We start from the raw sequence: 27,983 nt of genomic DNA, 5'->3' as shown, positions 1-27,983 counted from the left end.
TATACTTACAGAGTTAAGAACCCCTATGTCAGGGGTTACATGACAGCCTGGGAAGACGCCCAGGAGGTAGGGACAGGGAGCAAGCGAGCGTGTGACACCCTGAGGGTGCTCGGAGCGTCTCCACAAAGCCAACGAGCCCCTCCTCTTCGCTGGCCTCTCCAGGCCCTTGCTGTCTAATGGTGGAAGCCACATGACCAGGTGAGAGTGGCCAGCGTAACCCGGCAGCCCCGCGGCTTCCCCTCGGCCGCGCCAGGACGCTCGGCACGCGGCGACGACGGCCCCACAGTTCCCCGCGCGCGCAAGCGCAGGCGGCGGCTTCCAGCCTGCAGTTCCTGGGCTGCTGACCCGGCAGCGGGCCGCCTCAGGCAGCCCTGGCCGGGCCGCCCGGGGTTCCGGGCAGCGGGGTAGGATGGCGCTAAAGCGGATCCAGAAGGTACGCACTTTCCCACTCTCCGACTCTTTGGGTGTCCGAAGCGTCGAGGTGTGGGCGGGGCGCCGCTGCCGCGAAGTGAAAGGTGACTGAGGCGCCGCGCGGCGCAGATACACCTGCCTAAGAGGGAGGCAGAACCACCGCCCACGCAGCCTGAAAAGGGGACGCAGCCTGAGAAGGGGAGTGCGCGAGCGCGGGGCGGGGCCGGGCCGTGAACACGTGGGCTGCGTCACGCGGGCGGGGCGCCGTGGGGCCACCTGCAGCCTCCTGGACAGCGGGCTGCTGGGTCCCCGGAATAAGGCGGGCTTGTTCCTGTAGGGTATCCAGAAGGGCCGAGCAGCGGTGTCTAGGATGGAGCTGGGTCCTAAGGGATGAGTAGGAACTCGGCAGGTGGGGAAGAGGGAAAAAGGCTTTCCTGGCAACGGGGAGATCTCGAGGCTTGGAGGACAGACGGGGTAGGAGGGAAGCTGAAGGAGCATGGTGCAGACTCGGGTGGTCCTTAGGGGCAGTGCTGAAGTAACTGGTTTTTATCCTTCAGGTAAGAGGGAGTTCATGGGGGTTTAATGCATTAACTAAAATTTGGAAAACGCACAACAGTAGAAAAGAAGTATTTCTAATTCTGTCACTTTACTATTTTTGTTAACATTTTACCATATCTACTTCGAGTTTTTTTTTCTATATTTAAAACAATTATACTGCATTTTGTATTCTACTTTTTCACATAATATTAAACATAAGCATGTTGTGAAATAGTATTTATAACTGTATTTTTTTTTTTTTTGAGACGGTCTTGCTCTGTCGCCCAGGCTGGAGCACAGTGGCACAGTCATAGCTCACTGCAGCCTCAACCTTCTGGGTTCAAGTGATCCCCCCTCCTCGGCTTCCCGGGTAGCTGGGACTACATGCCACCATGCCCAGCCAATTTTTTATTTTTCGTAGAGACAGTGTCTCACTTTGTTGCCCAGGCTGGTCTCAAACTCCTGGGCTTAAACGATCCTCCTTCCTCTGCCTCCTAAATGTTGGGGTTACAACATGAGACACCCATGCCCAGTCCTATAACTAATTTTTAACATTAACCTTCTACAAGTACATGACTAGTAACTTGTTTAGTAATTACCTGTAGTAGGTAAAAGTATAGACTTGGGTGTCAGACAGACCTGGGTTAGAGAATGTGAGGTCACTTATAGTGGGACCTTCGGCAAGGCACTTAATCATTCCTAGCCTCCCAGTCCTACGTATTTATAGAGTTGTTTTGAGAATTAAATGCTATGAAATGTGTTTAGCACATGGTTGCTGTATACCAAGCACTCAGTATGAGTTAGCTGCTGTTGTTCAAAATTCTTCACCAAGTATTTGCTGTTATGAACTTTGTATTAGTCTGTTTTGTGTTGCTATAAAGGAATATCTGAGACTGGATAATTAATAAAGAAAAGTGGTTTATTTGGCTCACAGTTCTGCAGGCTGTACAAGAAGCATGGTGCCAGCATCTGCTTCTGGTGAGGCCTCAGGAAGCTTACAGTCATTGGCAAGAAAGCAAAGGGGAAGCAGGCGTGTAACCTGATAAGAGAGGGAACAAGAGAGATGCCAGGCTCTTTTAAACACCCAGATCTCTCATGAACTAATAGAGTGAGAACTCATTATTGTGGGGAGGTCACCAAGCCATTCATGAGGAATCCACCTCCATAACCCAACACTTCCCACCAGGCCCCATCTCTAACATTGGGGATCACATTTCAGCATGAGATTTGGAGGGGACAAATACCCAAACCAGAGCAACCATCATTGTTCAATGAGCCTTTTTCTTAATTCACGTTACTGGGTTTGATTGCCAGAGATGGAATTACAGGATCTCTGGGAATATGACTCATTTTTAAAAAATTAAATAGCTGTCCAAAAGAGAGAGAATTTTGATGAGTTATTATCTGAAAGGGGTCATCTGTCATCCTAGGACTTTGAAGCCAGTGAATGGCATGCTGAGATCTGTATTATAAAAAGATCCTTCTGGCTACAGTGTGGCCTGAAGTGGGGCAGAGGGAGACTAGAGGCCGTTGTGAAGGTTTAGCAGAGGCTTTGTCCAAATTAATGACCATGGAATGGATACTAGGCCAAAGCAGTGCCTGGACCATATTGCAGAAGTGGAATTGACAGGACTTGAAGAGAGGATGTGGTGAAGGTGAAACGAGGAGATGCACAAAATGGGTCACTTGGTAGATAGTGGTGTCATTGTCTAGGATAGGGAATCAGAAGTTTTGAAGACAGAGAGGAGGGTAGAAGAGATTAAGGAGTAAAGGTTTGAGCCTACATATTCAAAGGTGTCAACTGATAAGATTTATAAAACAGAAGGTTTGGAAAACAAGTTTGGACCTTGAGCATGAAATGTCAACTATAGATCCAAGGTAACTGAAGTCATAAGGCCAGGGATAAGAATCAAGTACAGGCCAGGCACAGTGACTCACACCTATGATCCCAGCACTCTGGGAGGCTGAGGCAGGTGGATTGCTTGAGTCCAGGAGTTCAAGACCAGCCTGGGCAACACAGTGAAACCCCATCTCTACTAAAAATACAAAAAATGGCCGGGCATGGTGGCTCACACCTGTAATTCCAGCACTTTGGGAGGCCGAGGCGGGTGGATCATTTGAGGTGAAGAGTTTGAGACCAGCCTGGCCAACATAGTGAAACCCCTTCTCTAATAAAAATAAAGACCAGGTGTGGTGGCTCACGCCTGTAATCCCAGCACTTTGGGAGGCCGAGGTGGGTGGATCATGAGGTCAGGAGTTCAAGACCAGCCTGGCCAAGATGGTGAAACCCTGTCTCTAAAAAAGTAAAAAATAAAAAAATACAAATACAAATACAAAAAAAGTTAGCCAGGCATGGTGGCGTGTGCCTGTAATCCCAGCTACTCGGGAGGCTGAGGCAAGAGAATTGCTTGAACCCAGGAGGTGGAGGTTGCGATGACTCGAGATTGTGCCACTGCACTGTGACAGAGTGAGACTCTTTCTCAAAAAAATAAATAAATAAAAATGAAAAGGCCGGGAGTGGTGGCTTACACCTGTAATCCCAGCACTTTGGAAGGCCGAGGTGGGCAGATCATGAGGTCAGGAGATCAAAACCATCCTGGCCAACATGGTGAAACCCTGTCTCTAATAAAAATACAAAAATTAGCTGGGCGTGGTAGCACGTGCCTGTAGTCCCAGCTACTTGGGAGGCTGAGGGAGGAGAATCACTTGAACCTGGGAGGCGGAGGTTGCAGTGAGCCGAGATCATGCCACTGCCCTCCAGACTGGTGACAGAGTGAGACTCCATCTCAAAATAAATAAACAAAATAAATAAATAAATAAATTAGCTGAGTGTGGTGACACAGGCCTGTAATCCCAGTTACTCAGGAGGGTAAGGTGGGAGAATCACCTGAGCCTGGGAAGTCAAGGCTGCAGTTAGCCTCACTACTGCACTCCAGCCTGGGCACCCAGAGTGAGACCTGTCTTTTTTTTTATTATTTTTGAGATGAAGTCTCACTTTGTCGCCCAGGTTGGAGTGCAGTAGCATGATCTCAGCTCACTGCAGCCTCTGCCTCCTGGGTTCCAGTGATTCTCCTGCCTCAGCCTCCTAGGTAGCTGGGATTACAGGCACATGCTACCACATCCAGCTAATTATTATATTTTTAACAGAGATGGGGTTTCACCATGTTGACCAGGCTGGTCTAGAGCTCCTGACCTCCAGTGATCTGCTTGCCTCTGCCTCCCAAAGTGCTGGAATTACAGGCATGAACCACCAAGCCCTGCCAAGACCCTGTGTTAAAACAAAAACAAAACAAGAATCAAAGTCAGGGCTGGCTTCACATGTGTGTGATGCATCCACTCTCACAGGGCCCTAGGCTTGGATGGGCTCTGCCTTTGGTTTTATGCTCTGCTATCACCATCAGGAAATTCTTAATAATTATTGAACTAGGGACCTTACATTTTCACTCACACAAGGCCCTGCAAATTATGTAGCAAGTCCTGGGAAAACCAACAGAACTGTAGGAAATACAACTTTAAAAGTGTGTCAAGCCTGCAGTGATGAGATGGCACTATTGGGCCACTACTAGTTAGGATGTCTTGTCTGCAAGTGACAGAAGCTGAGCTGCCCTTTCACATGGAATTGGAGGTCCTGTGGCAGGACTTTGGGAGCAACTCAGTCCTCCTCTCCTAGTCTGTTCCTGTGAGACTCTGGGCTGAATGGCTCTGGGACATAGTCTGCTGGACATCTGGGAGGAAGAGAGATGATTATATCTAAAAGAACTGATGAGAATGTTCTGAGAAAGCCCAGCAAAACTTTGTTTTTTTCCTTTGCCTTGTTATGAATTATGTCTCATTCTCATTCCTAAACCAATGAGTGGCAAGGAGTCTGGCTACTCTTAGACTTGGAGCTGAGAGTGAGTTGACCAGAACTGAACAGGAGTCCTTCAGAAAGGAGGAAGGTGGATGGGCGCTGAGCAGGTAGCCAGCAGCAGTATATGAGCCTGAGCCAGGTGTGTGGTGTCCTTTAGCTGCCCCCTTGGTTTCCAATCCCACAGCCCTTTCTAACCAACTTCAACCCTTTAAAAAAATGTTTTCAAATGAGTTGAATGTTTTTCAATGTACTTTTTATTTATTTATTTATTTATTTATTTAGTGTTTTAAAACAGGGTCTCACTCTATTATCCCAGCTGGAATGCAGTGACTCAGTCATAGCTCACTGCAGCCTTGACCTCCTGGACTCAAGCATTCCTCCCACTTAGCTTCCCCAGTAGCTGGGACTACAGGTGCCTGCCACCACATCCGGCTAATTTTAAAATTGTTGTAGCAAGTGGATTTCACCATGTTGCCCAAGCTGGTCAAAATCCTGGGCTCGTGCAATCCTCCCACCTCAGCCTCGCAAAGTGCTGGGATTACAGGTGTGAGCCACTGTTCTTAACTGGGACAGGGTTATATGTGGCAGCATTTCAATTTTTAAATTTAAACTTTTTTTTTTTTTGCTGTGTGATATGTGTATTAGTCCATTCTTACATTGCTATTAAGAAATACCTGGCTGGGTGAGGTGGCTCACATCTGTAATCCCAGCACTTTGGGAGGCTGAGGCAAGCAGATCATCTGAGGTCAGGTCCTGGTCAACATAGTGAAACCCTGTCTCTACTAAAAATACAAAAATTAGCTGGGTGTGGTGCACACCTGTAATCCCAGCTACTCGGGAAGCTAAGGCAGGAGAATCACTTGAACCTAGGAGGCAGAGGTTGCAGTGAGCCAAGATCATGCCATTGCACTCTACCCTGGGTCAAAAAAAAAAAAAAAGAAAGAGAGAGAGAGAGAAAGAAAAAAGAAAGAAAGAGAGAGAGAGAAAGAAATAACCTGAAGGCTGGATAAGGTGGCTCATGCCTGTAATCCCAGCACTTTAGGAGACTGAGGAGGTGGATAGCCTGCGCTCAGGAGATCAGGACCAGCCTGGGCAACATGGCAAAACCCCATCTCTACCAAAAATACAGAAAATTAGACAGGCGTGGTTGTTGGTATGCGCCTATGGTCTCAGCTACTCAGGTGGCTGAGGTGGAAGGATCGCTTGAGCCTGGTAGGTAGAGGTTGCAGTGAGCCAATATCATGCCACTGCACTCCAACCTGGGTGACAGAGTGAGACCCTGTCTCCAAAAAAAAAAAAAAAAAAAAAAAACCTGAGATGAGATAATTTAGGAAGAAAAGAGTTTTAATTGGCTCGTGGTTCCACAGGCTGTACAAGAAGCATGGTATTAGCGTCTGCTTTGCTTCGGAGGAAGGGAAACTTAGAGTCATGATTGAAGGCAAATGGGGAGCAGAGCAGGCATATCACATGGCCAGAACAGGAGCAAGAGAGAGAGCTAGGGAAGGTGTGACACACTTTTATTTAGTAATTTATTTTTGAGACAGGGTCTCACTCTGTCATGCAGGCTAGAGTGCAGTGCTGCAATCTCAGCTCACTGCAGCCTCCACCTCTCTGGTTCAAGTGATTCTCATGTCTCAGCCTCTAGAGTAGCTAGAATTATAGTGTGTACAACCATGCCTGGCTACTTTTTGTATTTTTAATAGAGACGGGGTTTTGCCATGTTGCCCAGGCTGATCTGGAACTCCTGAGCTCAAATGATCCACCTCAGCCTCCCAAAGTGCTGGGATTACAGGCGTGAGCCACCGTGCCTGGCCACAACACACTTTTAAACAACCAGATCTCGTGAGAAGAGGATAGTACCAAATGGTTGGTACTAAACCAATCACTCCCCACTAGGCCCCTCCCTCAACATTGGAGATTACAATTTGACAGGGTTTTGGGCGGGAACACAGATCCAAACCATATCAATACATATTTAATACATATATTTTGCAATACATGTACTTTAAAGAAAATTTGGAAAATAACCTGGCTGAGCACAGTGTTTCACACCTGTAATCTCAGCACTTTGGGAGGCCGAGGCGGGTGGATCACTTGAGGCCAGGAGCCTGGCCAACATGGCAAAACCCTGTCTCTCCTAAAAATACAAAAACTAGCTGGGTGTAGTGGTAGGTGCCTGTAATCCCAGCTACTCAGGAGGCTGAGGCATGAGAATTGCTTGAACCCAGGAAGTGGAGGTTGCAGTGAACTGAGATGGCACCACTGCACTCCGGCCTGGGTGACAGCAAAATTCTGTCTCAAACAATAAAAATAAATAAATTAAATTAAATGAAGAAAATTTGGAAAATATCCCCAAAATTCGGTTTTAAAAAAAGTCATCTCTAGTCATCTAAAGTGGGTCACTTTTTCTTGTTGGAATGTGTGCCATCCAGTTCCCCTCCTGGGGAGCAACCAATGTTAAGGTAGTCTTCTAGAAATATATATATGTTCTACCCACTCATGTAATTGTGTTAACATTTTGGTGGATTTTATTTCAGTGCCTTTGATGTGTGTGTTTCAGAGTGTTGTCATCAGGTAGTGCATCACATTTTATACTCTGCTTTTTTCTTGCCCTTTTCCTTTAATGTTGTATCGTGGCATTTTCTCCTGTTATTCTGTAGTCTTTAAAAACTGTAATTTTTAGTGGCTGCATAATACTTGGTTTAGTTTCTCAAAAAAAAAAAGTTTAGTTAACTTCTGGTTATAAAGGTAGTAATTGCTCTTTAAGAAACTTGGGGCCAGGTGTGGTGGCTCACACCTGTAATCCGAGCACTTTGAGAGACTGAGGCAGGAGGATCAGTTGAGGTGAGGCATTCAAGACCAGCCTGGCAAACATGGTGAAACCTGTCTCTACTACAAATACAAAAATGACCAGGCATGGTGGCGCTTGCCTGTAATCCCAGCTACTCTGAAGGGTGAGGCACGAGAATTGCTTGCACCTGGTAGGCAGAAGTTGCAGTGAGCCAAGATGGCACCATTGCACTCCAGTCTGGGCAATAGAGTGAGACCCTGTCTCAAAAAATAAAATAAAATAAAATAGAAATAAAGAGAACTTGGATGTATAGATAATACCATATTCATGTACTTCAAGATGAATATTTTTTTCAAATGTTCACATATCTGAAATTGGGATGCTTCTTACAGTAGCTGTCAGCCAGGTTACCTTCACTTAGTTGTCACTATCTGTATGAGTAAACTGGATCATTGCAGTTCATTATGAGGTAAGTGCATTGCTGGTACTGTATTTGCTGAATTTAACTGGTTTAAAAATATTTTCCAAAAGATAGTGTGATTCAGCACTGAAAAGAAAAGATTTTGTGAACACACAGGCACAGAAGCGGGACAGTGGAGAGTAAATTTCCTATTAGTGGAACAAATTGTTATTGTTGTTAGAGGAAAGACTGCAATTTTCTAACTCCATGTCAAGCAACCAAATTCTTCATAGCCCCAGAAAGAAAGGTACCACCTACCCTCAAGTTGGTGAGGCTGGATCATTTTTTCTTGCTGGAATATGTGCAAAGAGATTGTGTATCACAGGGCCATTGCAGAATGAGTATTGATGGCTTGAAAGAAAACTTCAGAAGCAGTAGTAGAGGATTCTAAGAATTGCCACGTTACCATTGGTTTGGAAGACACAGAGGATGATACTGTATAGACATCAATGACTCAGTGCTGGGCTCTAAATAGGAAGAAACTTTAGGAATACCTCAACAAATCAGTTTATTTATTTCACTTGTTTTTCCTTTTTTTTGTATGCATGAATGACAAAAAGAAATACACAAAGCTCTGTTTAAGCCTAAAATAATTATTTTGATAAAAGTAATTTTAATTTTTTAAATTTTTTGAAATAGAGTCTTTGTCACACAGGCTGGAGTGCAGTGGCACCATCTTGGCTCACTGCAACCTCCGCTTTCCAGGCTAAAGCGATTCTTTTTTTTCTTCTCCCACAGGGAGAAAAAAAGTATTTTCACTTTCAACAGGGAAAAAAAGTATTTTATTTGATAACCAAGTACACACACAGATTCACACACACACTTGTATATACAACTAAAACAATTTTTTTTATTCTTACCATGTGGAATGGATTGTGAAATATTCTATGTTCTTTGATTTAAAGAAAAATGTTGGTCACCTTTTAGTAAAAGTGAAAAAAAATTCACAAATCACTGTAAAAAAAATTTCACAAATCACTGATATGTTACAACCCATAACTGCTCTAGAGCATTAACAATGCTAAGCTATAATTTTAAGGAAATATATAGTCATGCTCCTCCTTAGAATTAGCCCATGTGGTATTTTAGGTACTCAACTCAGAGAAAAAAAAATTAGCATAGCCTTGTTACCATGTATCCTGCCTGGACATGGTACATACTTTCAGTGAGCTTAAATCACCTGCCTTCCTAGGCCCAAGATCTGAGGGAATTACTTGTACTATGTAACAGGACCCTTTGTCTGTATTACACATTTTTTTTTTTTTTTGAGACGGGGTTTCACCATGTTGGCCAGGATGGTCTCGATCTCCTGACCTGGTGATCCGCCCGCCTCGGCCTCCCACAGTGCTGGAATTACAGGCATGAGCCACTGCACCCGGCCTTGTGTTACACATTTTATATGTGTCTTTTTATGTATATTATTTCACTTGATCCTCACAACAATCCTGTGAGGTAGGCGGGGGAAACAGATTCACTTTATAGATAGTGAAGTTAAGGTTCAGAGAGGTTAAGTGACTTTCTCAGTTACCATATACCTAGTACGAGGCAGAGACAGGATAGGAACTATTAACTTTTAGGTTGGGGGCCCTTTTCTCTAAACCACATAGCTTTTGAGAGTATAATCTGACCCAAAATATTTTTACTGCTTCATCCTCATTTTCTTATCGTTAATTCAGCTTTTTACAGGATACCATAAAAGACCTAATTCTCAATTCATCATGCTAAATTTATGCTTCTCTACCAATGAAAACTTATGGCCACAGAACACATGTTTTTTTGGAAAGCACTGTCTCTTTGCATCTAGTCTAAAGGAACATAAACAATATAAAAGACCCTAGAGGCCAAGGAAATTGAAGAGAAGTCAGAAGAAGGGATATAAAGGGAATGCATTAATGGATTTTAGTCCCTTTAAGCTAGTACTTTTGTGAGAGGGTTCAGTGGAAAGCTTTAATGCAGATGAGACTTGAAGCTTTTGAAGATCTGTCTTAATGAAGTTATTCAAACTCAAATCTTGAATGCATGGTGATGATAGGCCATGGTCTTCAAAAACGTGGTACTCGAACTCCCAAAGTGCTAGTATTTGAATACCACAATATGTATTGATTGATGTTTTTGTCCATTAATGGTCCATGAGTTTCTTTAAGTTAAGTCCATTTTAGAGTCCACAGATATCAGTGTCCTGCAAAACTGTTGGGGATTGGAGGCTCCCAGCAGACCCCAGACGCTCTGCCCTGTCCATGATGTCACCCTCTAAAGCAATTCTTGTTCCTCAGCCTCCTAAGAAGCTGGGATTATAGGTACGCACCACCACACCCAGCTAAGTTTTGTATTTCTAGTAGAGACAGGGTTTCGCCATGTTGGCCAGGCTGCTCTCGAACTCCAGACCTCAAGAGATCCACCAGCCTTGGCCTCCCAAAGTGCTGGGATTACAGGCATGAGGCACTGTACACAGCCTGATAAAGGTAATTTTTAAATAAAGTATATGTGCAAAGAAAGCATTTGGTGTTAGTTTATTTGCCAGCATGTTTTTTTTTTCTTAAGTGTATGTCAATTAAAAATATGTGTCTTCCAAAGGGTGGAGTCTTGGAGTTGATGAAACACAGTGAAGGAATAACTGAGTGTGTACCATCGTTTGCTTAACTCTTCTCTACTAATATTCAATACCTTCTCTTTTTTGGGACTTCTCACTTTTATCATTGTTACTTGTAATAATAATTATAAACTTAATCTACTTAACCCTTTACAATTAATAAAATATTTTATTTGTATATTTAATAATTTGGTAATAAATTCCCATGGTTCAAAAGGTACAAAGGATATACAGGGAAAAGTCTCCCACCCAAGACTCTAGCCAGCCATCCAATTCCTCTCCTGGGGGAGGGCAACCAGTGTCAAAGTATTCCTCTAGAAATATATATATATATTCTACTTATTCCTCTCCCTTTTTATAATACTAACTGTAGTATCCGCTATACCACTATTGTCTTAATATTTACTGGGTGCTCTTGCTTACATTATATACATTAAAAATTTATATACAAAATTTGTAGCCACACAATAGTGCCAGCAAGTTGGCAGGCAAGTATGATTACAACTTAACAGATGGTTATACTGAGGCCCAAAGAGGTGAAAGTGATTTCCTCAGTCACAGAGCTGGGACTCAGACCTGAGTCTTCTAACCCCATGAGGTGAGCGCAGGAATTCGATGTGTGAGTGGACCAGTTTCTTTTAAGTCACACCATTCTTCCTTGAAATGCCAGTTAGCATTCGAAACTCCTAGGTGCTGGTCGGAGTCTATCAGTAGAGATCCACATGTGGCCTTTCAGGGATCATTAAGTGCTGGTGTAACTGTTCATCACACCTCTAAAGGAGGGACATGGATTCTGCATACAGGCAGTGCAAAAGCATAGAAGTATGGGAAAACCTTGTGAGGTGGAGGGGAATTGGCCCGTACTGCTGGCTTTTCCTGCCCCTGGCTGCTCATATAACCTATTTAGGATTTGCCTTAACTGTTCTGTCATAGAGCTCATTCATCCATGCAGTGTCACAATGGATATAAACAGTTCCCCTGCACAGTGATAATGGAGAAGCTGAGGGGCACATAGCAGAGAGGTAAGCAAAAAGGAACTGTTCTGCAGAGATTTCTTTCTTCTTTTCTTTTTTTTTTTTTGAGATGGAGTCTCGCTCTGTCGCCCAGGCTGGAGTGCAGTGGCGTGGTATTTGCTCACTGCAAACTCCACCTCCCAGGTTCAAGCAATTCTCCTGCCTCAGCCTCCCGAGTAGCTGGGGTTACAGGCATGTGCCACCACACCCAGCTAATTTTTTTGTATTTTTAGTAGACACAGGGTTTCACCATGTTGGCCAGCCTGGTCTTGAACTCCTAACCTCAGGCAATCCACCCACCTCAGGCCCCCAAAGTGCTGGGATTATAAGTGTGAGCCACTACGCCTGGCTGATTTCTGTAGCTCTTGCATTTCTGAGCCTGTCCTTGGTCCCCTTGTCTGACCTCAGTTGTTCCCCAAGTTAAATTCTCTTTTGACCACTCCTGATGCTGCTTCCTGAGTGCTTGCAAAGTATCATTCATTTTACTTATGAGGAAATGTGTTCAGATATATTAGATACTAATTGAGAATTGGCCAGTGGTATACTGGTAGATGTTTAAAGATCAACTCTTGGGGAGAAAACATGGCCCTGATTTGTAGCATGTGCTGGCTTTTGTGATGTTAATACTTCCATCTTGGTTGATTAAATTTGAAGTGAAGGAGATAAATGCAGGATGGCCAGAGTGGTGGTTACTGAAATGATTAGCATGTCCAGAGACATATGGTGAAACCAGGAGACTTTGTGTAGATAGGACGGTGTTTGGCTTAGTTCAGCGAAGGAGGAATGTCATTAGCCAGGTGTGAACTTTGTACACATGCCAGGTCCCTGAGGAGTTTCCCTGCCACATGATGCATGATACACTGTTGCTTGTACCTCCTTCCTTCCTTTCAGAACCTGTGGAAACCCAAGGCATTTACTAAGATCTGGAACCTGGGAAGAATAGGGGATATTGTGTTAGGAAACCTCATACATGTAACTTTTTTTTTGAGACAGGGTCTCACTCTGTCACCCAGGCTGGAGTGCAGTGGCACAATCACAACTCACTGAAGCCTTGACCTTTCAGACTCAAGTGATCCTCCAGCCTCACTGGGCTTTTTGTTGTTGTTGTTGTTGTTGTTGTTTAAGTAGAGATAGGGTCTCACGATGTTACCCAGTCTAGTCTTGAACTCCTGGGCTCAAGTGATCCTTCCACCTTGGCCTCCCAAAGTGCTCGGATTACAGGCATGTGCCCAGCCCCATGCAAACTGAAGTTTGAGAGTCACTGTCCAAAATCTTGGGCCTTGAGGCTCATGCCAGACCAGGATCACTTTAAAGGATTATGGCCAGAGTTGGTGTCCCATAAAGGGAGTCTAGTTGTGGTGTAGTCCCTGATCCCCGCTGGTGTAGTGTTTGTTAGACTTTGGCTCACATGCCAAAGTCTCCACATTCAGAGCCCTAGGACTTGCCACATAAGCAGTGGTGAGAAGGGTGATTGGGATGGTGGTTGGGGAGGTAAAGTAGAGAGATGAACACTTCCTTGGTGCTAACTGCTTCCATGCGTTAATTCATTAGCCTACAGTAAAACCTGGCACCTATCCTCCCAGAACCCTCTCCTGAGCTGTTTTTCTTCCATATCCTGAGCACCTGGGGGCCTGGGGATGTCCTCTACCTGATCAGGTGGGAGGCCAGGCTTAGGGGTAAGGCAGAGCTACCTGTGACTGACTTCTTACCCTGCCGTCTTCCATCTCTGTACCTTGAGTAGGTAACTTCATCTCTTTACAATTCAATTTTCTAATGTATAAAATGGAAATGATAAGACCTACTTCTCTGGTATCTTTATAGCAGGGAGTAGACTTCCATGACCCACCTTGTCTCTAACCCCCTCCTGAGGCCTAGGAGTCTCCTCCCACCGGGAGAATTCCTTCCAGCTACCAAGATTGGTGTGTAGAGGCAGCATCCCCATGCACAGCAGCTCTGACCCACTATCTCATGTTCTAGGAATTAACCGACTTGCAGAGGGATCCTCCTGCCCAGTGTTCTGCGGGACCTGTAGGTGATGACTGTAAGTATTTTTGGGGGCTTCAGGTTGCAGGAGCATTGTAATTAAGACCCCCAAATTTAGGCCAGGCACGGTGGCTCACACTTGTAATCCCAGCTACTCGGGAGGCTAAGGCAGGAGAACCACTTGAACCCACAGGGCAGAGGTTGCAGTGAGCCGAGATCATGCCACTGCACTCCAGCCTGGGCAACAGAGCAAGACTCTGTCTCAAAAAGAGAAAAAAAAACACCCAAATTTATCAGCCAAGCAGTGTTTAAGAAAACCAATCAGTCGTTTTCCCTTCATTTGCTTTTTCATTTGAGGTCTAGGCCATGAGTTCACAGTAGCTTGACTGGTCAGGTTATACTCAGAGTAGTACCTGCATTGCCTTTCATGTCCTATAGTCACCACTCCCCTCTTCTGGGGCGTGAGAAAGCCAGCTTGCCCTGAGGAGTCACATCAGCTGCTGGAAAGTGCCCTTGGCCAAGTCAAACTTGGGTGCTGGTGTAAATATTTTTGGAGTTGCTCTAGAGGGCCTGGTGGTGCTGCAGCTCCTGGGAGCAGAGCAGGATGGACAATGAGGGGCAGAGCAGGGTAGGGCAGTGGCCACTTGCCTCTGCCTCTGCCAAAGGGAAGGACAATCCCTATTCTTTTCTTTCACTTTTGCTCTTCCCTGGGGGAGACTAAGAAGCAGCTCTGGACAGCTTCTGGGGAGAGAGAGGGAGAAGCAGCACTGCCTGTGCCAGGCCTCTGCCATCCCTCAGAGGTGCTGGCAGAGGCTGAGCTGCCCAGCATTAGGGTTTCCAGGTCCATCCTCTGCCCACTCACATTATCTCCACTTTGTGGGCTTCTTGGGCTCTGGGACACATTCCTTCCCTGTGAGGCTTCAGTAACTGCAGCCATAGGAAAGTTGGCAGGGAGGGGAGATAACTGTGGTTCAAGGAGAGTGGTGTCAGAGGTACATATACCAAAGAATCAAAAACAGACTGAGATAGAATGTATATGCCAATGTTCACAGCACTATTATTCATGATTTTCAGAAGCTGGTAACAACCCAAGTGCCCATCAGTGGATGATAGATAAACAAAATATGGTTCTGATACACAGTGCAACATGGATGAGCCTTGAAAACATGCTAAGTGAAATAAGCGGGAAAGAAAAGGATGAATATATGATTCTACTTACAGGAAATATATAGATTAGGCAAATTCATGGAGACAGATGTTAGGTGAGAGATTACCTGAGGCTGACAGGAGGGAAATGGGAGAAATGTTGCTTCATGAGTACAGAATTTGTTGGGGGTGATGGAAAGTTTTAGAAATGGATAGTGGGAATGGTTCTACAGCATTATGAAGGCATATAATGCCACAGAATTGTACATTTAAAAGTTGTTTAAATTGCATATTTTATATATTTTTTACTATAAAAATAAATTTTACCAAGCTGGAAAAACATGAGGGCATGGTGTCATATGTGTACCTGCATGTTCTGGGAGGGGACTAAGCTTAGAGGAGCAATGGGTAGGCAGATGGAGCCCCTGAAGATGGAGGACTCTAAAGGCTTTACGTGGGAGTTTAAGTCTCATTTTTGGAGCAGAACAGAAATGTTTCCCAGCTGCCTGTGCAGAGTGTAAGAAACAAGAACAACTCTGCTCCACTGTCTCCTGATACCTACTCATCACTCTGCTCCCCACTAATCAGTGTTTACCTCATGTTGTCCTCACAAGCACCCCAGGTCTCCGTAGCATGCTTCCCCTCTTACCTGTCACTTAACATCGTATCAGATTAAACTGGGGTTGCCGTAAGCTTGAACTAGTTCTTGTTCCACCTTAGCTGTCTAGAGGCAGCTCCTTGATGCTCTGCTCAGCTCACATTTACCTTGCACCATAGCCCAGTGCTAAGAGAGGCTAGCATCAAGGCCACCCACCACAGTCAGACCTCAATGGGTGAGGTTTAGAAGGCATTGGAAGCTGGGCCATTTCACACCTGCCTTATGGGCACACAGCTGCTTCCAGCATCCCTCCTCTGTTTCCTTTCTCGTCGTCTCGCTTTTGGGGCCTTCTCTTCTGCAGCCTTCAGGGTTAAATTGAACAAGACCAGAGGATTCTAACCTTCTGTTTTGAAATATATTCATTGTCAAAAACACTTTTATTTAATAAAGAATTCCATTCACATTAATATTAGGCAAAGTTATATCTACTGCCAACTAATGATTAACATTAATTGGAATAAAAACAGTCAAAAGCAAAAAAAAAAGTGATATTTTCATTAACTCAGGCAGCCTTATTACAGGTGAAGGTATTCTCTTCAGCACTATTTATTTGAAATATTGAAAAGGGCTCATGGGCCGCCTTGACTACTTTTGGACACCTCTAAGGGCTTGGGAAACTTCTGCTTTTGTCCCTGCACTTATGCTCCCACCCCAAACCTTGGTGCTTTCCTGGGCCTCCTGTCGGGTAGAGCCTGTGGGGTATTTAAACAGGTGACGGTAAACCCAGGACAGGACCAGGTCGGAAACTTTGGGCTAATTCCGTACCCACTATGAACCCATATGAGACAGAATTCTGTTGCGAATAACAGGCCCTTCAGATGGTCTCAGCAACCCAACTGGATGATGGCATTTTCCACAAAGGCTCTCGAGTCAATATCCCTGGAACCATTTGTATGACTTGGGAGCCTTGAATGTGGGTGTTTGGGCCACTCTAGGCTAGCCTTGCTGATGCACAGGAGCTGTTCTGGGAATGGGTAGAGCAGTAAAAATCACCTGAGACACTGGAGAGGGTGTAGGATGTGATGTGCAGCAAGAGGAGGTTCTAAAGCCCCACCGCAGGGTGGCGACCTGGAAAGGAAGCACAAGAGGAGCTCACTGTGATCTTGTTACTGAGGGCCTAGAGCATAGGGCGCTGCCCAGGGGCTGGCCAGGAGAGGACTCAGATGGAGGCAGCACCAATGAGGCTCCAGGGCCATGGGCAGTTGGCTCTTGAGAGAGACTCTTTGGAGAGGGCTTCAGAATGAATCATTTTTATGATTTTTATATTGTTCATAAAGAGCAATAAGGAAAATGGCTGAAGCCTAGCTAAGGCTTAATTCTGTACAAAGAACTGACTGAACTGTAGTTACTGGCACTTGTGTAGTGAAGAACTTAATCTTGGCCAAGCACAATGTCTCACTCCTGTAATCCCAGCACTTTAAGAGGCTGAGGCTAGCAGATTGCTTAAGCCCAGCCTGGTTAGCATGGCGAAACCCCGTCTCTACAAAACAACAACAACAAAAAAATTTCATCTTGTCCCCAAAAGATCTGGCCTTCATTCTTAACACTTAGGGGGCAATCTCTAAGATATCATACCTGCTAGGAGTGTCTTTGTTTGACTGGAAGCTTTGATGCACACCAACAATGTGATTTCGGGTGAGGAGTGGCCACACCAAGTAGACCACTCATGTGGTTTAAGGTGAGAGCCTAGCCTGGGCAACATAGCAAAACCCCATCTCTACAAAAATGAAAAAATAAAAGTAAAAAAATTAGCCAGATGTGGTGGCATACACCTGTAGTCCCAGCTCCTGGGAGGTTGAGGCAGAAGGAGAGCTTGAGCCTCAAGAGTTTGAGGCTACAATGAGCTATAATGATGACACTGCCCATCAGCCTGGGTGGCAGACCATCTCAAAAAAATAAAATAAAATAAGGTGGGAGCTTGGATCATGCCTGGAGGAGCTGGAGACCGGAGCCTGAGATCAGCCCTATGGGCACTCAAATCGTCAATCATGCTCTCAGGAGCCCCAATAAGAATTCTGAATATGGAGGCTCCAGTGAGCATCTCTGATTGGGAGTGCTCTGTGTGTGTTGCTGTACAGCAATGCCAGGAGAGTAACATATCCCGACTCCATGGAGAAAGAAGAATGGAAGCTCTGTGTTTGGACCCTCTTGATGTTAACCTATGCTGTTTCCCTGTGATAACCGGCCGTCATGAGCACAACCACTTTCCGTGAGCTCTAGGATTCCTAGGCAGTTATCACATCTTGGGTGGTTTGGGGAACCCCAATTTGTAGTTGGTGTCAGAAGTGAGGGCATCTTGTGTGGACAGTACCCTGTAATTTAGCAGTGCATTTTCAATAGATAGACATGTTTCTTGGGGGCTCTCTTACATGCCCGTCTCTCTTTTGTCTTGCAGTGTTCCACTGGCAGGCCACCATCATGGGCCCGGTAGGTAGTAGCTGCTGAGCACACCGCTACAGTTTTGCTTCTTGCACTTTGGGCTTAGCACATGCACTTATCTCTTTCTGTGTCTCATCCTTCCAGAATGACAGTCCTTACCAAGGAGGTGTTTTCTTCCTGACCATCCACTTTCCTACGGATTACCCATTCAAGCCCCCAAAGGTGAGGTCCCCCTCACAACTTCCCTGATGTTTGAATGAAGGACAGCATGTAACGAGGGGCCCTTCAAATCGGGTATAGGTAAAAAGAGCTGTATGTGGGGCTTCTCTTTGGGCCCACCACTCTACCCTGCGGTGACAGCCTCCCAGGACTTTAACCACTGGACTTTGGGAATTAGCACCTGTTGTGAGCAAGGGTCAGTGGGGTGAGCTGGTGCTGGCCTCCTTACTGAGACCACAGTTTGAATGCTGCTCCTTGTGGCTGTAGCTGAGTCTTGTCACGTCTCCAGGCTCTGGCTCCCTTCTCTGCAGTCCTTTACTTAGAGTTAGGACAGGGGTTCTCAGCTGGGGTGATTTTGCTACTGCCCCAGGGATATTTGGGTAACATCTTGGGATATTTTGGGTTGTCAAACCTGTGATGAGGGGGTACTACTGGCATCGAGTGGGCAAAGGTGAGGGTGTTCCAGGGATTCCCTATAGTGCACAGGACAGCATCCCTTCCCATGAAACAGAATGATCAGCCCCAAGTGTCAATAGTGCCAAGGTGGATACACCCTGGTTTAGGACTGGTGAGTCACACTTTCACTTTCCTTTATTAAGTTAAAAGAATAGCAAGCCTCCTTTGCTCTGCATGCACGCACCATCCCATCATTGGAGCTTTAGAGAGCAGTGCCACCAAAGGGAAGGAGAAGCTCAGGGAGGTGCCTTGACCACCCTGCTCTAGCACGTCTTGTGCACTGCAGGTTGTCTAGCTTCCTGGACCCTTGCGCCTCATACTCCTTCTCACCTGGGCCCTGCATGGGAGGCCGAGCCTGCCATGAGGCTCACAGTCCTGTGGAAGAGATGGCATTTAGCACTTGAGCCAGTGGGCACTGGGGAGGAGCACCAGCAGGGGTTGGCAGCAGGAGCTGGGGTGGCAGGGAGATCACCCTGAGGAGGGGCACTGGAGAAGCTAAGCAAGGAGGTAGACGGGTCTCCAGGAAACTGCCCCAGGGGAGTGAGACTGTGAGGAGTTGGGAAGGACGGCCCGTGTGGGATTGCCACACCAACAGGATCACTCTGCTGCCTTGTGGAGAAGAGGCTGGGTAGGGATCCCAGCCAGGCAAGGCTCTGTGGTGAGGCATGGCTGGTGTCATGGAGGTGGGGAGAAGAGGTGAAGTTAGGAGTGTTAGGTGGAGCTGGCAAGGACGGGCTGCAGTCAGGTGTGGCCACACAACAGGGTGTGTGTGATTCACATCATTTTTAACATCTGTTTTTTTCTGATTTGCAAAACTGGTGAAAGTTCATTATTATCAGATAGAGAACTAAATTCGCTGATGGTAGCCATGGCCTGCTGCAGACCCAGAGAAGACCCAGCTGGTGTCCTGGTGTCCAGTCTTCCAGGGTGTTTCCTGCATACACTAGCATATATTTTTATTCTCATTTTAAAAATAAAGGTATCAATTCTCTTTTGTGAGTGAGGAAACTGAGGCTTAGAGAAGTTGTATCATTTCCTGAGATGACATGGCCCATAATGGAGGAGGGGACTGGAACCCAGATGTGGCAGCCTTTTAAAAAAAACTTTTTATTTTGAATTAATTTTAAACTTAGAAAAAAATTGCAAAAACAGTACAAAGAGTTTTTATGCATTTCTTATCCAGCTTTAACTGATGTCACCATCTTACATTACTATAGCACAATGATCAAAACCAGGGAATTAATGCTGGTCACGATACTACACAGTAAAGACTGTACTCAGTTTTTACTAGTTTCCATCAAGTCCTCTTTGTGTTCCAGAACCCAGCACTCATTTATTGCCATGTCTTCTTAATCATCTCACTCTGTAATGGTACCTCAGTTTTTCCTGGTCTTTCATGACCATGATGCTTTTGAGGAGTATCAAAAATTATGTTGTCAAATGTCCCTCATTTTGTGTTCATGTGATGTTTTCTCAGGATTGGACTGAGGTTGTGCATTTTTTTTGGTTTCGTCTTTGTTTTTGCTTTTTGAGATGGAGTCTTGCTGTATCACCTAGGCTGGAATGCAATGACATGATCTCGGCTCAGTGCAACCTCTGCCTCCCGGGTTCAAGCCATTGTCCCGCCTCAGCCTCCTGAGTAGCTGGGACTACAGGCACTTGCCACCACACCTGGCTAATTTTTGTATTATTTTTAGTAGAGATGGGGTTTCACCATTTTGGCCAGGCTGGTCTCGAGCTCCTGGCCTCAGGTGATCCACCTGCCTCGGCCTCCCAAAGTGCTGGGATTACAGGCATGAGCCACTGCGCCTGGCCAGGTTGTGCATTTTGGCAAGACTTACTCCAAAGTCCTGCACCTACATCGGACACCATAGCCGAGGAGTTGTGAGGTCGCTACGTCTTACTACATTGACTTGGCCTTGATGGCTCAATTTGAGCCAGAGGCCTAGCTGCTGTTTTGCATATTGTTTATCTGAGTCAGTGTGAAGAAGCCCTTTCTGCACTCACCAGCTGTAGCTCTGTCCAGACAGCACCACCAGAGGCTACCTGGTGCCTGAGCATTTTAAATCTTGGTTAAATATGTGTAGGATCCCAAAGACCTTTTAAGGTTTTGGCAAGGGAGTGGGGGGGTGCGGAGCAGGACAATGACAGAAGCTAAAATAGATTCACCGCATTGGATTACAACTGCTGTTCAAGGGGGTTTGGCTGAAAAAGCATAAACATGCTTCACAGTGCTCTGATTCACCTCCTCTCCCTTCCCCTGTGGAGAGACTGTGGCAGTGTCTTATCAAGCAGTAATTTTCTAGCTTACCTCTTTCATTACCATGTAAGCAGCTGAGGATTTTCCTTAAACAGATACTGATGTAGTTCTGAATGTCTGTTGGGCGTTTTCAGGATACCTAATTGCCCAAGGACAAAGGAGAAACAGTGGTTATTATTAAAAGACTAAGAGGTGGCTGGGCGCAGTGGCTCATGCCTGTAATCCCAGAACTTTGGGAGGCCAACGCGGGTGGAACACCTGAGGTCAGGAGTTCGAGACCAGCCTTTTCAACATGGCGAAAACTTGTCTCTTCTAAAAATAAAAAAAATTAGCCAGGTGTGGTGGTGGGCACCTGTAATCCCAGCTACTCGGGAGGCTGAGGCAGGAGAATCACTTGAACCTGGGAAGTGGAGGTTGCAGTGAGCTGAGATCGCGCCACTGCACTCAAGCCTGAGCAACGAGAGCAAAACTCTGTCTCAAAAAAAAAAAAAAAAAACACTAAGTAAGCTCTGTGGGTGAGTTGGGATTATTTTAACAAGGAGAGATGTGAGGTGAAAGGTAACAGTGACACTCTATGAGAAAGAAAGTGCTTCTGTCTTTAAAAAATCTCCTTCCACAGGGAAATAGGAGCAACTGGACTTATGTTTTGGCACAATTTTTCTGAAAATAGGAGAAAGGGACAAGATTGCATGATCTTTATTGGAGATATTGAGGCAGATAATGTCTGAGACCCTTTTGAAGTTTGACCCTTCCTGGGAAAAATTATATGGTAATAGATATTCAAGTTCACATGCACAAAACTCTTTTGTCATATTCTAAAGTAAGTTTAAAAAAAACTATTAAAAACTATATCAAGCTTGCAAAAAATTATAAATAATGATATAAAGGATGTTTGTGCTTCCTCCATCTAGCATAGAAAGTACCTGTGAGGCCGGGCGTGGTGGCTCACACCTGTAATCCCAGCACTGTGGGAGGCCGAGGCGGCAGGATCACAGGGTCAGGAGTTCAAGGCCATCCTGGCCAACATAGTGAAACCCCATCTCTATTTAAAAAAAAAAAAAAGTACCAATGAGTTCTCAGAGCTAGCGGAGGAGGCAAAATCCTTACGTTACTTTGTCCCAGCCCCTGCAGTGGGGTCACTGCTTGCCCAGTGAGGGTGTAGGTGAGGCAAATGCTTAGGCTCCTGTGGCAGTGGAAGCTGCACCTGACTCAGAGCACCTTGCACATCACAGAGAGCAGACTCTCCGTGGGTCTCACAACATCCCTGGGAGAGGTACCATGAACCTAGTTACAGTGAAGGCTCTGAGGTCTAAGGAGGTCATTTGAAGAAGTAATATGTGGCTGTGGTTTAAAAAAAAAACGGTCAAATGTAGGAGAGTATAGAGTGAAAATAGGACCTTCTTCAAACTTTGTCTCTCTAGCCACGGCCCCCCACTTTCCTTCCACAAGGCACTGAGTCCTACTTGTCTTTTCGTTTCTCTTCCAGGAGTAATCCCCACCTGGGTAAGCACTTGTTTGTGCTCCCTTGTTTCTCCCATGAATGGAACAGACCTTTCCATGAATCTGCATCTTGCTTTTCCCACAGCAATACATCTTGGAAATTGTTCCATATCATCACATTCATGTTTTAAAAATTCACCTCATTCTTTTCAAACAGTTGTGTAATATTCTGTTGCTTATATATAACATTAATTTAACCAGTCATCAATCTGAAGACATATAGGTTTCATATCTTTTGTTACAGTGGGTATCCTTACATATTTGAAATGCACAAGGGTATTTTAGAGCTCAATTCTGAGAAGAGGGGGGTCTTACAAAAGGTGAAATAGAAAGTTGGGGAGGGTTTGTGGCCTGATAGAGGGTTCATGGCCAGGGCTTTTCTCCTGATGATGTGTCTTATGTCAACAAAACATCACTGCTTTTTGCATAAAAATTCTGGGCTTTTGAGTCCTTTCCACCACCCTTCTTACTCCCTCAGAGCATACTGCTTTCTCGGAGATGGTATCAATCCCCTTATGTTCAGAATGATAAGCCAGGAGGGAATGGGTCAAGGAACTTCTGGGTGATCACTCACTTCCATATCCCATTAGAGTTTGGGAGTGGGGGTCTGGTTCAGCCTGCACTGTGGGGCCAGATATGCAGCACACTGCAGGTACATCCCAGCAGCAGCTGCTTCTGCTTTATGTGGTTCATTTCCCAGATGTCCCTGTGTTTGTCTGATTTGGGATCTCTTGTCTTTTCAGGTCGCTTTCACAACCAAAATTTATCACCCTAATATCAACAGCAATGGCAGCATCTGCCTCGATATCCTGCGGTCTCAGTGGTCTCCAGCGTTGACTGTGTCAAAAGGTAGAGACGCTGATGGCATGCTCTGTGTACCTGTCTCTTACACGTGTTTTTACCCCAGCACTGTCTGAGTGGAAATAGAGGCTCAGAGAGAGCAGGCACTTTTCCCAGGCCACACAGCCCTGTCCACAGTTGTGCCCATAAGTGGATATCCTTGCACCCCCCAGGAGGCAGCACCAGCAGAACCTTGTGCCTTGCGCCAAGGCGCTTCTCAGCAGTCGATTGCCAAGGGGTGCTCAAGACTGTCACATGGGTGCAAAAAGAAAATATTGATTCTACTTAGATTTTTTATCGAAAAATAAGAAAGGCAAATATTACATTACCTTTTCTGTTCCCTCATTTATTCATCCAATAAGCACAACACGGACTGTGAGTCAGCCCTGAAGGAAGAGATACAGGGCATGCTCCCGGGGCCTCAAAGTTGGTGGAGAAATCCTCCCTTCACAAAATAAATGATGTTGAGCATAATAAACCATGTCTGTGGTTGAAGTTGAAGAAATCAGTCTAAACTGAGCTTAGAAATGCAGATATTCCTTCTGAACTAAGATGGACTGAGCATGGGCTGTGTGTGCACAGGAGACCTGAATGTAGATGGTGCAGTATCCTGCCAGGTGGAGCGTGGGTAGGATGGTGAAAAATCAATCCCCACAAAAAACAGAGCCCAGCCTAATTTTTAAATTTTTCTGTAGAGACAGGGTCTTTGTTGCCCAGGCCAGTCTCAAACTTCTAGCCTCAAGCAATCCTCCCACCTTGGCCTCCCAAAGCACTGGGATTATAGGTGTGAGCCACTGTGCCCAGCCAAGTATCTTAAGAAAGGCAAACCTGCCCCTGTCATTTGTAGCTTTACATGTGGGGAACTGTGGTCAGGACTTTGATGGACTCGCTGAATCCAGTTTGTTTGGAATCATATGGTGAATTGAAAGCAAAGCCAGGAATGAGAGTCCACATTTCCGTCTGGGACCCCAAGAATCCAGGCACCACAGTTCTGCTCCCCACCACAGCCCTAGTGGGTGATTCCCTTCCCCCAGGGTTACTGAGAGCCACGCTGAGTGCACGTCCTAGAGACAGTGCTGGCATCTGCTTTAGTTAGTCTGACAGTTAGACAGACCTGGTTCAGAATCTCATTTTTGCCCATTTGTTGGGTCTTCCAAGTCTGTAACCTTGGACAAGTTACTTGAATGCTCTGAACTCTTGTTTCTTTACCAATAAACAGGACTCTTGGGACTAAACACCAGAGATGCATGATGTGGGGTGCAAACAAGGATGGTAGGGCAGTTGGAGACTAAGATGGGGTGCTTCAGTGGAGAAGGGGAATGACAGCCAGGATGCACCCAGGAGGGAAGTGTCCTAGCACAGCGTGTCTGAGGCCACACAGTGAGGACTGTCTCAGCTGATACGTGGGACAGAGCAAGGAGTGCGTCAAGCAATTTAGATTGGACTGTTGAAGGGAAGACAACTGCTTGGTCAATATAGAATGTGAGTTCAGGGAGGTTCACCCTGGGGTGACCTAGCCACCTCATGGCTGCAGCTGACCAACCTTTCCTTTTCTTCCTAGTTCTCTTGTCCATCTGCTCACTGCTCTGCGACCCCAACCCCGATGACCCTCTGGTACCAGAGATAGCGCACACCTACAAGGCTGACAGAGAGAAGTACGCGTCCTCTTTGGGTTGCCTTTGCACCATGGCTGCCCCAGGCAGTTCCATGCAGTACCTGTGCTCTGAGCTGGTGCTTCTGGGCTACAGGTTCCCACGGACATCTTCCTGCCCATGCTGAGCCATGCGCACAGCGGGTGTGCCCTGGGCTTGGACTCCTGGCTCTCTCACTAACATGTCCTTTGAATCTAAGGAGGGAGAAGGAGATAAAAGCAGTTCATCCTCCTGGATAACTCATTAGCTGCTGCTACTATTTACGAAACCATTGCCAAGCCCTGCCCTTGAGGCCAGCAAAATCAGTGGTCAGCCAAGAATGGACTCAGAAGAATCTGACAACAAGAAAATTCTGATTTTAATTCTAAGGTTTATAGCCTAAGACAAGGGGATGTCTGCTTGGCTCTACCCAAGGTGAGGCTGAGGGCAGTCAAGGTGGGAAACACTGCTGTGGTCATTTCGCTGGCTCAGGCTCAGAGGTCAGCAGTGTGTTGCCATTTCACCAGCAGAACTTCACTGCCAGCTCTCTGTTTAAACACCAGAATTGTAAAATTAACAAACCCAGAATTGTAAAATTCTGATTCCCTGTATAGGCCAGGCACAACCACATGCACTGTAGCATGAGGATGTCTGTAGTTGGTGGGGCAAGCACAAGGAGTCATCGCCGTGTGTTAGTCTGTGAGTGCTGACAGCACTGTGAGAAAGGGCCAGGTGCGGCAGGGGCCACAGCCCCGTGAGTGGTGTGAATCTCAGTTGTGGGCCTCCGAGGAAGGCATTGCTGGCCCTTTTAAAAAGCATCTTCGGCCGGGCGCGGTGGCTCAAGCCTGTAATCCCAGCACTTTGGGAGGCCGAGGCGGGTGGATCACGAGGTCGAGAGATCAAGACCATCCTGGTCAACATGGTGAAACCCCGTCTCTACTAAAATACAAAAAATTAGCTGGGCACGGTGGCGCGTGCCTGTAATCCCAGCTACTCAGGAGGCTGAGGCAGGAGAATTGCCTGAACCCAGGAGGCGGAGGTTGCGGTGAGCCGAGATCGCGCCATTGCACTCCAGCCTGGGTAACAAGAGCGAAACTCCGTCTCAAAAAAAAAAAAAAAAAAAAAAAGCATCTTCAGTGAGTGAGTTCTTCAGTTCATTACTCATTACTTCTTTTCTGTCTGAAGAGATTAGAATGGAGTATGTTTTTTCCCTTTTTTTTTTTTTTTTTTTTTTTTTTTTAAGGCAAGTTCTCATTCTGTTGCCCAGGCTGGAGTGCAGTGATGTGATCACAGCTTACTGCAGCTGCCACCTCCTGGGCTCAGCCTCCCGAGAGGCTGGGACTATAGGCATGTACCACCACTCCTGGCTAATTTTTTATAGAGACAGGGTTTTGCTATGTTGCCCAGGCTGGTCTTGAACTCCTGGGCTCAAGGAATCTGCCCACCTAGGCCTCCCAAAGTGCTGCAATTATAGCCATGAGCCACCGCACTCACTCAGCCACATGGTTTTTTCAAATTATATTTTTCTTAAGACGTTTATAGATCTTACTATTTCCCTCACTGGAGTTTCTTCAATAACATTCAACATTTTTAATCGACTGAAGTTTAACTTATATTTGTTTATTTTAACCCTTATTATGAGATATTTTAGACATACCAAAGTGATTTTTTTTAGTGCCCCTTGTAACTATAAATCTCTCTAATTGATAGTCTCATGGCATCAGATCTCATTACAATGATGAGAGTAAGTGCACATACCTGCATAGCCCTCAGTGGATGCCCGGCCTGCTCCACATGCTTTACATACAGGCTTGTCTAGTCTTCCCCACAAGCACACAAGGCAGATACTCTCCCCATGGCAAGAAATCAAAAAATCCAGCACACAGAGGGGCAGAACAGCTGCTGAGGGTGGTGCTGATTCACACTCCGGTAGGCAGGTTCCCTAGCCCTTGTTCTGGAGTTTGTGTGCTGGACGGCCTGTAACTAGTACAAACTGACCTTTGTGTGTCTCTTCTCTGTCCTCCCTGCATTCATATTGTAGGACAGGAGAGAGAAAGGGAGGAAGTCTGTTGCATTATTAAACCTTCCACAGCAGATAGTTATGGAGAATCAACAGTTTGGGGTTTGCACATGAGGGGTTCACCAAGCTGGGGGTTACAGCCATGTCTGATACGCTCCTGGTCCGGGAAAAGCCTTTATTCCACTCACCCATCAGCCCTAGATGTTTGACAAGCAGCAGCAGCAGCAGCAGCATTCCGCACATCAGTCCTGTTCTCTGCACCATAGTGAAGGGAAGTGACCATTTCAAGTGAGGCTGTCACTCCCTCTGCTTTTTTCTTCCAGGTACAACAGACTAGCAAGAGAGTGGACACAAAAATATGCTATGTAAGTGCCTCGGAGATTTTACGGGAGACATTGTCCAAGAGAAGCTAGCAGAAAGGTCTTCCCTTAAAACTTTGGGCTGTTGGCTGAGCCATTCAAAGAGTGTCATCTGTTCTTCAAACAAATGTTGGTCTCCACTCTCCAGCTGCAGCATGTTGGTGCCATTCTCAGCGGTTATGGCTTTGACAGTGCCACCTCTTTGCTGCCAAATCAGCAACCATTGTTGTTATGATCTGCAGCCTTCCTGGTTACACTGGAATCTCTCTCTCTCTGCCACCCCAGTTTATCTGCTGGTCTCTTGGGGGGCCAGACCCTGCACGTCTCTCCTACCTGGTCTCAAATGGTGCTGCTGCCCATGATGGTACCATACCAGGGCCTCAGCCTGGCCCCTTACCACATACCCTTTGCCTTTTAGAACTCAGTGCCATCCTGGGTGCCCAAGGCAGAGCAGGCTATCCTCACACCTGTCTGCTGCAGAACCTGAGGAGTCTCCGCTCACCTTGGAGGGAATTGGGAACAGCATTGCTGGGAAGCGAAGGCCTAGCCCTGAGGCTTCCACCAGTCTCCTCCTGCAGTGCCACGTGCTGGCATTTCTTCCCTCACACCAAGAAGCAGCAAGTGGAAAATTTCAGGATACAAAGCGCATAACATCCCATAAGCGATGACTATGTTTTTAGAAGCAAGAGCAAAATTATGAAACCTCTAAAGATTTGGGTTATGTTACTCCATTTGATGAGGATTCTCAATACCCCCCACTCCTCCCACTAGGAACCTACACTAAGTCCAAGTGTGAGCCATTCACAGACTAGAACACAAGGAGGGAGAGAGACTCTTAAATGTAAATAAAAATTCAGTCATAATTCTAAATGATAATTGA

The 27,983-nt window shown here is 46.0% G+C and overlaps 2 protein-coding genes across 9 annotated transcripts in view; one reads left to right on the top strand and one right to left on the bottom strand.

The window, feature by feature from the left end:
- The window catches only part of URGCP (upregulator of cell proliferation), a 50,155-nt gene extending 49,552 nt beyond the window's left edge, over positions 1 to 603 (bottom strand). The window contains exon 1 of the mRNA XM_012439228.2: positions 10 to 603. The gene's annotated coding sequence lies outside the window, so the exon portion shown is untranslated. The remainder of the gene's footprint in view (positions 1 to 9) is intronic.
- UBE2D4 (ubiquitin conjugating enzyme E2 D4 (putative)) lies at positions 365 to 27,983 on the top strand. Of its 8 annotated transcripts, none has more exons than XM_021675874.2 (9): positions 386 to 433; positions 11,573 to 11,661; positions 13,630 to 13,693; positions 17,835 to 17,866; positions 17,963 to 18,040; positions 22,997 to 23,102; positions 24,655 to 24,748; positions 27,068 to 27,109; positions 27,522 to 27,983. In XM_021675874.2, exons 4-9 carry the CDS (start codon positions 17,858 to 17,860, stop codon positions 27,769 to 27,771), a joined length of 579 nt encoding a protein of 192 aa, XP_021531549.2. In that variant the 5' UTR covers positions 386 to 433; positions 11,573 to 11,661; positions 13,630 to 13,693; positions 17,835 to 17,857; the 3' UTR covers positions 27,772 to 27,983. The 8 variants fall into 8 exon arrangements, with proteins under 8 accessions (XP_012294653.2, XP_012294658.1, XP_021531549.2 ...); XM_064366731.1 differs by lacking the exon at positions 386 to 433 and adding an exon at positions 7,356 to 7,372; XM_012439230.2 differs by lacking the exon at positions 11,573 to 11,661 and having other exon boundaries at positions 365 to 433.

This window comes from Aotus nancymaae, unplaced genomic scaffold (genome assembly GCF_030222135.1).
Source record: "Aotus nancymaae isolate 86718 unplaced genomic scaffold, 86718_ANA_hifiasm-v0.15.2.pri h1tg000065l, whole genome shotgun sequence".
NCBI classification, from domain to species: domain Eukaryota; kingdom Metazoa; phylum Chordata; class Mammalia; order Primates; family Aotidae; genus Aotus; species Aotus nancymaae.
Note: the sequence above shows the minus strand (reverse complement) of the source record. Positions and strands in the feature narration are given on the sequence as shown.

Coding starts and splice junctions, on each gene's coding strand:
- UBE2D4 (XM_012439230.2), top strand. CDS start 410: ATGGCGCTAAAGCGGATCCAGAAG. Junction 17,867..17,962: donor AGGCCACCATCATGGGCCCG/GTAGGTAGTAGC, acceptor TCATCCTTCCAG/AATGACAGTCCTTACCAAGG. Junction 24,749..27,067: donor TACAAGGCTGACAGAGAGAA/GTACGCGTCCTC, acceptor TTTTTCTTCCAG/GTACAACAGACTAGCAAGAG.